General features: G+C 42.0%; 1 protein-coding gene across 1 annotated transcript; it reads left to right on the top strand.

The window, feature by feature from the left end:
• Nucleotides 1–534: 534 nt before the first annotated feature.
• Nucleotides 535–10,814, top strand: rflna (refilin A). The gene is made up of 4 exons (XM_054774988.1): nt 535–687; nt 771–1,124; nt 6,183–6,292; nt 9,021–10,814. Exons 2-4 carry the CDS (start codon nt 903–905, stop codon nt 9,352–9,354), a joined length of 666 nt encoding a protein of 221 aa, XP_054630963.1. The 5' UTR covers nt 535–687; nt 771–902; the 3' UTR covers nt 9,355–10,814.
• The last annotated feature ends 506 nt before the right edge of the window (nt 10,815–11,320 follow it).

The raw sequence follows: 11,320 nt of genomic DNA, 5'->3' as shown, positions 1-11,320 counted from the left end.
CAGGGCACATCTAGACAAACAACCATTCACACTCACATTCATACCTATGGACAATTTAGAGTCTCCAATTAACCTAACATGCATGTTTTTGGAATGTGGGAGGAAACCGGAGTACCAGGAGAAAACCCGCACGCACGGGGTTTTATTCAGATTACAAATCATGAGCAACAAATGAAAGGCAAAATCACATAATTATTTAAGAAGCTTGACCAATTTCAAGTAACAAGTATCAGTTCAATACCACCATCAGCACATTTCTAGTTTTTTTTTTACTGTTCGAAACAGAATCATCACCATGATGTCTTTATGACGTTCATGTTGTGTGTTTCATTATGACGTAGAAGATGACACAAACAACCTTTAAAATGGAGAAACGTCGGCATGCGCGTCCTCTGTTGGCCACACGTGGTAGTGCTCCTCGTCATAGGCACTGGACTGGATCCAAGGACCACGCACACATCACACGCACGCAAACGCGCGCGCACACTTTGAGCGTGGCGGTGACGCGCCCAGCAGTGGAGTTTTCATCCTGAGGTGCGTCAGACGCACGTCCACTTGAACGTTGTTGTGCAGAGCTGTGTGACGTTGACTTTGTTCAACCACAGTATAAAACTTTTGCTCTGCCAGCATTGGAAACTTAATTTGTGCAACCCTGGATGAGGATTTTTTCAACGGCAATATTTGCAGGTAAAGTTAATGTTCCTTGCCTTTTTCAAAAGTTTTTTAATGAAAAAAAACAGCTACATGCATTAATACCCGTGTTCTCGCAGAAGCCATCTGGAAGAAATTGGCCCAGGAGTGTTTTAATTTCGACGCAAAAGTTTCGACGAGAGAGAGAAAAAGGTCCTTTACAGTGCGACTTTTGTTGTTTGCGCTTTTTCTACTCTGCAATCGTCCCAGAAATGGTGGGACACCTCCACTTACAAGCGATGGATGAAAGTCTCAAAGGAAAGAACCGGGAAGGGCTGCTTGACAGTCCGGATTCGGGGCTGCCACCCAGCCCCAGTCCGCCCTTCTGCTCCCTGTCTCCGGCTCTCATTGAGTCACGCTCCGGCAGCTGCACGACGCCTGTGGAGAACCAGCAGGCAGCCTGGAAGAAGGACTGCAGCAGGGAGGGAAAACTGGTAAGATGCAGCTTCATCTTACATTGCAGTTGCAATATTAAGCATGACGCTGTTGTGATTAGCTGTGATTGATTGGTCAGATTTCACCAAGTTAAATGCCTGCTTTACTGCAACAGACTTAAATGGGTTTATGGGGACTCCAAAGTGGGTCCCACTGACACCCTCGCCCCAGTAAGATGAGAAAGTTTCATCATATAGTGTCCAGTATCAGTTGCAAAAAGTGCAGCCATTTATTATTGCCTTGTGGCCAGTTGTCTTTTTAGGTCCACCAGTGGACGTGTGCGGTGTGTTTGGGTCAGGAGTAGTTTGTTACTTTGTGGTGAATGAGTAAGGAGTTCACTTGTTCATCAAAAACAAGTTGTCACTCACTTTTTAGAAGCCAACACTTAAAAGACTCTTTGGGGAAAAAAGTGTGAATTGTTGAGGAAAGTTTCATTTTCAAACCCAAGCACGCAACATCTTGGGAATCGCGTAAGCAAGGGATGTCTATACTTGTAACATTTTCATTCATTTATACATTATAACATATACTACATTACAATGCACCTGGCCTGCCAGAGAATACGAAAACGGCACAGGAGGGATGAGTGCCGCCAACTTGGTACCTTTCTTGCTATATTTAGTGAGTCATCAGACTGCTCTAGGTACTGTTTTTCAAAAAAGCGACAAATCTAGTGAAGACTTTTGGAAGAGTCTCACATGAAAGCACATATCGCTCTTCTCCATGAAGAATCAGAGTGCTGCTGTGGTCCCTCCCCCTTCTAAAAGCACTCATCAATGACTGACTCTGTTTTGTCTGTGTAAAAAAGCACATAAAAAGGCATATATCTCAATTATTCATTTTTACAATATGGCACAGGGGCCAATACAAGACATGCTTTTGTAAACGCACCACATTTTGGACACCCCCTCTGGATGCAGATGAAGGCGTATGACATTGCATCCCAACATCATTGAGCCATCCAATCAGATTGCTCTGATGCCATCAGTACTCTAAAGATTACTATGATGTGCTGTAATACCCATGTCGTAATAGTACTCCATGTATTTCTTTGGTATTCTGGTCTAATTGGTCAGCATTAACAAATAACCATCGCAAACTATGGAAATGAGATGTATTGTCATGCACTTTGCACTAATGCGCTTATAACATTTGGTGAGTTTATCATCTCTGATTTGTTGGTGACCAGTCCAGGGCGTACCCTGCCTCTCGACCAAAGACAGCTGGCATAGGCCCCAGCATACCCGCAACCCAAGTGAGGATGAGCAGTATAGAAAATGGAGAGACGTTTACTAGTTGGGTATAGAAGAGGGCATTTAAAATACAACAATTTATAAATCTAGCATAAAACAAACAATATTTGAATGTTATGTGATATTTATTTTGCAGTTTACTTTGTGTATATTATCAAGTCAGGGTGTGTGGAATGTGGATTTTGAAGCAGTTTATTGAGGTGATGTCCAGAAGCTACTAGTGTAGTGTGCGACCTCATGTGGGATTTTAGCGGAGTGGTCGCCGCACCCAATACAACTTAAATATATTGTGGAATTCTTTGGAGAAATTACTCCGATTGCCTGGCGACCAGTCCAGGGTGTACCCCGTCTCTCGGCTCAAGTTAGCTGGGATAGGCTCCAGCATACAGACAGATGGATGAATGGATGGATATGGTGAAATTACACTGACACTGCTTATTTCCTTCAGTGAGTATTGTAATCTACAGTAGATCCTCACATTTTTGGGGGGTTATGTTCCAGGACCACCAGCTAATGGCGAAAAACCACAAGTTATTGATACGTGACATAAAAACGTAAATTTTTGACAGCTGGACCAACACCAACACAATCTAGGTTTAAGGCCTAACTAAACCTGACACATTTAATGCATTAAAATGTAAAATGGATGAGTCCTTCAGCTAATGAATGAGAAAGATGGTCAGTGATTGTCGAAGCTAGTGGTTCTGTAGACAAACTGGTGCGTTCAAGGACTGCTGAGCAAAACATAAACGTGTAAAAAAAATTTTTTTTCTAAAAATGGTGCATGTATGCTGCACACTTTACTACCCGTGTTATCATATGTATACAATGTTACTGGCTTATGATGAATGAGATGTTTTCTGTGAAAAGAAATGGACTATTTTTGGAGAAAAATCATTCACGGACCAAAAATTTGAATTTGCACGGCCGTGAATCTTGATTGTGCGAGGATCCACTTTAAATCCAATAGGTGTCTTCACTGACAAAAGGTTTTTGGTGCACACCTCATATTATTTTTGCACATTTTCATTATTCGGTGCGATGCAAAAAGGCTCATTAGATCGGAAATGATTTCCGGGTCACTCCCATAGTCGGGGGAACGTGTCTGCACAGGTTGAGCTGGCTTTTAAAAGGTCTAATGACACACAGACACACATATTCACAAACACACATACCCACTAATCCTTCGGAGAGCCGGACTTCTTGTTGTGGTTTCTGTTTTTTAAGCTCATTCTATTTAGTTTTGTTGCTTGTCTGCAGGCAAAGTGTAAAGAATGACATTTCCATCAGTGCCATTAGGGCCCGAGTGCAAGTTTGCAGCAGGTTGAAGGGGAGCTATATGTATCCTTTCCAATTCTATTTTTGTGTTGTTTTTCTATGCCACCTAAGAACAATCCCCAAGCTCTATTTTGAGGTGCAGGGTCTCGTTAGAGGCTGTTACATAAGTGAACATGGACAGAATGCTCAGACAGCCCGACTGTTGTTAAATGGAGGACATGCATCAGACTTTATTTTGTCTCCTAATGAAAATCCACAGACTGAGGCTTCTTCGAAGAAATGTTTGAGTTGGCCCTGCGTTGTTCTTTCTCAGCAGCAGACTGTTTTCCTGGGCACCGATGTGCTTCCAGGAGGGCTCGAGTCTTTGTGTGCAAACTTGGGCCCCCCCTAACCTCCATTCACAAGTGTTTGCATTGCACAAGATGAAGCGCTCGCACACATTGTAGAAATACCTGGAATGTTCCACTTCTGAATTAGCGGTGCAGCTATGAACATTATGGAAGCTTGCACGTAAACATTTTCAACATGTTGCACATAGAAGATAGTGAGATGATTGCATAGGTAAGACGAGCCTCATGCACTGATCTGCTGTGCCCTTGGCCTGTTCTCGCCCGGTCCTTGTCCTGGCATGTGCGCTTAACTGCGTCCAAGCCACAGCATGTGACTGCCTCCCGGTGTAATGTGAGAGGAGCTGGGGATGGGGGCTTACCAGGCTCACATGCATAGACAGCCATCAATCCTCACTGCAGCATCTGTCTGCTGCCGCTGCACAGGAGTCACAGCTCAGTGGTCTAGCGGCTTGGCCGCAGATTAAAAGCGAAAGACCAGTGCAGACCGATCGCTAATTATATTGCATTTTTGACAGAAAAGAAATAAGTTAACAATGCATTAACAATGGTTTCCCAAACATGTCCACTTTCTGAGCATCAAGCAATGACGTTAAAATCGTTCACAAACGTGCATGACAGCCACTGAATGTTTTTTTATGTGGATTTATTTTTTTTAAACACTTGTGAGGATGGATATTATTTTTGGAGAAATGTAAATGAAATGTTGAAAATATCCGTGTTTGCGTGGACATGGCCTTAGATGGGGAGGGGGACGCCACAGCAGTACAGAAGCGTGATTACGTTCTTTTCAAATTAGTCTCCAACTAGAGTCCAAGAAGACCAGAAAAAGAGGCTAGATTTCACGCTAGTCACTAAACCAGCAACACTGAATTCCCTCTTGCTACATCTTCTTATTCTCTGGCGGACCAGGTGCGTATGAGGTTGTGTTGAGAAGCAGAGTTATGACGCCATCTATTGTACTGAGTTAGAACAACAAGCCACACACAGGGGTGTACCCAACCCAACCTCTCAGGTGAGAAAGGATAGGATAAATGTTTAAAAAAAAGTATCAGTTTGAACTAACATCCGCATTCAGGCACCATTGGCTCACCTCATGGCATGAACCTATTGATTTTGAATAACATCAGTCATACGCCTGCTGAAGTTGAGGAGATGGGCATGTTTCTCAGTGTGTCAAAGCAGGATAGAGTGACTGTAGTGAGCAATGATCGTCATTCAGCCAAGAGGAAAAGGATGATAATTTAACCTGTACACACCTTAAGTTTTATGGAGTATTTTATTAAAATCAACTTCTTAAAATGCCCCACTAGGCACCAATATACATGTTAAAAGCCACTGAGATGCTAAGATATAAAAAGAGCTAATTAGCGTAATATCTAATCTCATCATTAATGTTGAATTGAAATGAGCTGCGGGCTGAAAATGGCCCACACGCTGCACTTTTGGACACCCCTCATGGCATGGTACGGCAACACTGAAAGACAAAACAAATGGTAAATCTGTTTTCAGCGCCTTACTAGTTACAATTTTTGCTGTGAGCCCACATCATACTCCCACCATACTTTGAATAGTAGAAGCAAAGTATTTTATGTTTAATGTCCAATAATTTGCTCTCATGCTGCTTTTGCCAGCGTGCACACAGTAAATAAACAGCACCACAGTATTGGGATGACAAGTTGTATCAGTTACATTTTTTTTTGTCAAGAGCTGAAAAGGATTTGACGAGTAACCATCAGATCAGACAGGTTACATCACATCCAAATATTGGGAGGTGTGCTTTCATCTTTCCTAATAAAGTCTTTAAATGCCACGTGTGGTCATGGTGAGCTAGCAGCCAAAGTCCAGTCAAGCTTCTCAACGTCTCCGTCAGCCTGCTTACCAGCTGCGCTCGACATGTATGTCTATATTGTCTGTAGGCTCAACATCTGCAACACACACACACACACACACACAATTGGAGCCTTTGTCTCACTCAACTGTCTTGAAATTGTTACATTTGGCTCAAAAACGTTGTTGACATGGTGGGCTGCAGTGGTTTTAATTTAAGTTGCTGGCTCTGCTTAAGCCCCCACAACCATGCTGGCATTTTTTACTGGAATTCTTTGAGCGCGGGGACACGTTGGCATGCCGGTCGGGATCTGTGAAATGTTTGTGACGTCGTGTTTCCTCTTTCCAGCTGCCTTATCTGCTGCTCAACAACACAGGCACGGACCCCAGGACTCGCATGTACCCTGTCTTCTATGGCGAGAGCATCGAGGTCGACCCCAAACCAGAGCAGGAAGTCAAGTAGGCATGAGTGAAAGACTGTTTGTCGTACAGTAGTTGTACACGGTTGAGAGGCGGTAATTTTGTCTTGACTACAAGTGAAAATCTTCCGGTGGCTAACCACGGGTGGCTAACAATCTAAAAAACAAATGAAATGGTTGCATTTTGTTTCCATGCTTTTATTTTGAAGCTTGCTTCTTACTGAACAGGAAGTTCCCATGTGTCAGGCATGTGCAAAATTCCGAATTTGGAATTTCAATTCATTTCAAGAGGTGGAGTTTGAATTGAATTTGCTCCACCCCACAGGATGTTGAATATAATTTGAATTGGAATTACAGGAAGTGGAATTAAATTCACTCATTCACTCATTCATTTCCAATTCAGAGAAAGCATTTGTCACGTTTAACAAATACCTAAAGATACTTTACAAACAGGGTACACAGCAATATTTACATAAAACCCGAATATGGCCACTTTATGATTCGATGCGATTACGATTCAGAGGCCTGCGAGGCCTGAGATGCGATGATAAAACGATCCAAAATTAAAATAAACATGAAACAGATTAATTCCATTATATTTTAATAATTGGAAGGTTGCATCTACCAACATATTTCCCATTGCACACAAACAGCAGGAAAAGTAAAGTACGCCAGTAGCAGCGTGCATAAAATGAATAAAATAGCATATTCTGAAAATTTAACAGAAAAAAATCTGCCTTTATTCACAAATAATAGACTTCTGAATTCAAACTAAATTCAAACTAAATTCAAACTAAAAATATTGTTGCTGTATAGCAAAGTCAAAAACAGCTTTCATACAAAATAACAAGATTTCTGTACGAGCGGCTCTCCTCCAAGAATAATGCTTGCAGACGTCAGCGTATTATCAATAACCAGCAAAACCAAGCTGCAATAGAGTTTGTGAATCGCTTCGCCTTTTCCAAGTTGGGTGGAATATTATTTATCACATGCGCGATAGTTCTCTGGTTGGCAGCAACTCCAGCTGGGTGTTTCTCCTGGTTCATGTGGATTCATATATTGTGGTTTCTCATATTTTGCCGTGTTCCCAAAATATTTTAAGGTTGTATGACAAAGCTTGCATATTGTCTGGTTCTTGTCCAGCTCTTTTACCCTTTTACGTTCAACTACGTGAAAGCCAAAGTGCTTCCATACGCTCGCTTTAAATCCAGCGGGTGCACGACCATAAGCTTTCCGGGCAGCACTTCCGCTTTCCGTCTTTTTGTTCCGTCAGCATGGATTATTGACATTTATGAATCAATAACTGTCAATGTCCGCATCTAACAATCGATAATTTCCCCCACCCCTAATGCTATATCATGGGTGCCCATTTCGGTGACCGCGAAGGTAGTGTTGGTCACGTGTCACGCACATAATCGTCACTTCGTAGATGTCACATGACATCAGTCAGCTGACATTAAGCCCCCGCCTGATTTGCTCTTGTGCTGCACCAGCGACATAAAAAAAGTGAACAGATGTCGGCAGCCACACACGGATCATCTTTATAATTCCCGTTACGGATAAACTAACTCTGCGGTAAGATGCCGAAATCTATAACAAGTTATCCTTTTACTTGTAGCGGATACTTATGTTAAAAAAAAGGTCAACTGTTCATAGCTGCGCTTCGCGCTTTGTTCTTCATCACCGAAATCCGACCAGAACTGGATTTAGGAGACCTAAGTCGCTGCAGTGCTGATGGGGATGTCATACAACTCCATGTCAGAGAATCCGAACTACCCCATAACAGCTCCAAATTAACTGAAAATGTAAATCAAGCTAAAAGACAACACGTTTGACCATCTATTTACCTAACACCAGTGTCTTTAATGGTAGCAGCATATTTGAAATCACACTTTGACTGTGTTATTATGAGCAATGAGAGCTTGTGTTCAATGGAGTGTATTTTCAGGGCTTTCCGAGCATTCTAAATGCAGCACATTGTAGGACGCACAAAGTGAGTGATAAGAATATCCACATTGTTTTTTTAGTATTTATGTTTAGACAACACACACACACATAATAGAGACGTTGTGGTGATGCTCAGAGTGTCTGTGAATGCATCTCGTAGTCTTCTAGTGCCGTTCCGACGATGAAGGGACTAGAGAAGTGTTTGTGAGTTGGAGATACATACATGGTGTTGGAATTGTACTGCTGTTGATGTGTTCAGGTCAGAATAAAGTTATAAAGCGTCAGACTCTGCGTGACTCTGGGGGAGCTACACTGCCTCAGTCTTTGATCAGTTGTGGTTTGCCATTATGCTTATGTGTTAATTACACTGAAAAGTTTATGTAATTAATTAAATCAATTAGTAACCGCCGTTAGCACGCTATTTTTGACAGCTGTAATACGCTTTTTCATGTATATCACAAAGCTGAGATGCTATAACGCATGATTCTGGGATAACCCAACATCAAATGGAATTGGAATTTCAATTCTATTTCCTGTTTGCGACCTGGAATTTTGCACAAAGTGTAGTTAAGTGTAGTTTACGTCTATAGTAAGACAAATGTTGACGGAAACTGAATGACTTTTCCTAGAAATGAGCCCTTTAGGTCTCAAATTTGATGTCAAAGTGGTCGATAATGTATGTCGACTTAACTCAAGTTGGCACTTTTTAGTAATAAGAGCAAAACAGCGTGATAAGTTGGTGGAAATAGATGGCTTGTCAACATAAGTGGGGGCCACTGTGTATATCCTGGACTTAAACGTGTCGCAATGTTCTCTTGCAGGTGCACCTCAGCGGTGCGGTACGACTCTGACAAGCATTACAGAGACCACGTCTACTGCGTGTCCGTCCCCACGGCCATGTCCTACAGCGAGACTGTGGTGGCGGTGCCCAACTGCACCTGGAGGAGCTACAAGTCCCAAGTGTACCTGGAGCCGAGGCAAAAGGCCATCAGCTACCAGAGTACCACCATTGTGTACCCCAAAAACGCCAAGAACATTTACCGCACCACGCTCTCTTACAAAACTACGACCGCGCGCCGCTGGTTCGTCTCCAGAGTCCAGTTGGAGTCCAGTGAGGATTCTAGTCCCTGTATCATCTACACAGAGGACCTGTAGGCCACCCTCCGTGCCTTTTTTTTTTTTTTTTTTTTACAACCGGGAGGTCTAAAAACTGTTTTTTTTCTTCTCACTCTGGAGGAAACCTTTTATTTTAACATTTGGAACTTTCTACTGATGCAGTCTTTAAAAGGGAGTTGCTGCACTGCATTGGCAAATGTCTTATTTAATGACACACATGCTCACCTTGCTTCTACGCACCTGCAGGTTGGATGGACGTCAGTGAAGAGAATGAGTGAATGAAAAAAGCTGGGGATTTTTTTTAACAATTCCTGCTGGTGCATACTGATCCTACAACTAATACATCTTTCTTGCACTCCTCTTGGTGTGTGTGTGTGTGTGTGTGCGCGCGTGTGCGAATAGTGAATAGTTTGGACCAAAGTTCTAACAGTCGTGAGACCTTTTTCTCACAGTAAACTCCACAGAGCAACTAGACTTGTAATATTAGTGGTAATAACAAGCGGTGGTTTACAGAAGCATGTTTCTTTCTGATCCCCAGGGGGCATTGTTGTAACTCTTAAAGGTCATAATTGCGTTTAATCACACACTGAATCCGAGAATGTCCTCCTTGCAAATTTGGAGTAAAATGAAAAAGATGTTACAGAACTGAAAAGCGAAGAATCTGGATTGTTTGCTGTTAATGAGTGTAATAGTTGGGATGGAATTTAAAATGTACATATTTGATTTCAGCCCTGGTCTGTTGGTTTTGTTGCGCGAAATAAGCCATGAGGTAGTTATCCGTGCAGTATGGTAAAAAAGAAAGAGTACAGTATGTTTTAAGTATGGTCAAAGGGAAACGATGAGCTGTGTGAAGCGTGAGGGAGCAGTTATTGATGGTCAGTGAAGTGTCCGTGGAGCGACGAGAGAAAAAGCTGTTTAGAGTTGTTAAAAATGGTGTTTTGTTTCCCAACACTTGATTTTTGTTACTGTAAAATACTTTCCTGTTGTATATGTGGCATCGAGGCACTTCATAATTGTCTTCTATATTTTTGTACGTCAGCCTTTGTTCCTGTTTTGATCTAATTTAAAGATGTATTCTAATTGAATAAAAAGGTTAATAATTCCCAAGTGTATGTGGATGTTATTCCATTGTGCTGTAAAATGTAATTTGGAAATGCAAATGGACAGAATTTATGGATTCCTGAACACTGGAAGCCATTAAAATGGATACTTATTTTGAAGACAAGCTAAAAATAGAGTAGATCCCTGCAATTTGCAGGGTTGACTATCCGAGACCACCCGTGAACAGCAAGTGAGGCGCCCATAAATTTGTCTACTTCTGACACTGATAATGCCTGCTTTATGCTGTTGTATTGATACGCCACCGTATGGTATGCTAGCTCGCGCATCCCCCTCCAAACCTTGCTAGCTTGAGGTTGCTTTTTCTGATTTTGGACTAACATTTGCAGTAAAAATGACTTGAGATTATTAGATTCAGCTGTAATATGACACTAATGAAAATAAACTGAAATCGACTAGTGCAGCTGCGCGAGCCAGGCCTTTTCTGTGGCGCCACCAACCTACAAGGTACAAAGCGCTCAGCCATTCTGTATTATGTTGTACCCGCATTTGATGCTTAATTATCACACTTGTAAATTATCAAAAATGTAGGGTTAAGTGATGGGTTTTCTGAAAATACATAGCGAAAAACACAAATTGGCAGGTTTTCCCACAATTTGTGTGAATGCTGAAAATGAGGGGATTGGCAAAACATCTACTTACAGTTAGCCTCTTCAGCTCACTTAAAAACTGTTTTGCACTCTGCAGAATTAAGACTGCTGCTAAAATAACACTTGTTATTGTTGGCAGAGGATTTTGGACGCCTGCCTAAAAGCTCTTGTAGGCTCTTTCGGGTCTCGAGGACTGTGGCGCCTCCCGGTGGAAAGGCAGAAAATAGACCTGAATGTATTTATTATTAAACTAGTTCTTGATTGTGAGCCTAGATCACTGGCCTCTGACCTGCCGA

The sequence above is a fragment of the Dunckerocampus dactyliophorus genome, chromosome 4, assembly GCF_027744805.1.
Source record: "Dunckerocampus dactyliophorus isolate RoL2022-P2 chromosome 4, RoL_Ddac_1.1, whole genome shotgun sequence".
Taxonomy (NCBI): domain Eukaryota; kingdom Metazoa; phylum Chordata; class Actinopteri; order Syngnathiformes; family Syngnathidae; genus Dunckerocampus; species Dunckerocampus dactyliophorus.
This window is presented reverse-complemented; position numbering and strand designations above follow the sequence as displayed.

Bases quoted from the DNA above. Each gene is read 5' to 3' on its own strand.
- rflna (XM_054774988.1), top strand. From the start codon at position 903: ATGGTGGGACACCTCCACTTACAAGCGATGGATGAAAGTCTCAAAGGA. The intron at 1,125-6,182 runs GTAAGATGCAGC...TCCTCTTTCCAG, and splicing joins GCAGCAGGGAGGGAAAACTG to CTGCCTTATCTGCTGCTCAA. The intron at 6,293-9,020 runs GTAGGCATGAGT...GTTCTCTTGCAG, and splicing joins AAACCAGAGCAGGAAGTCAA to GTGCACCTCAGCGGTGCGGT.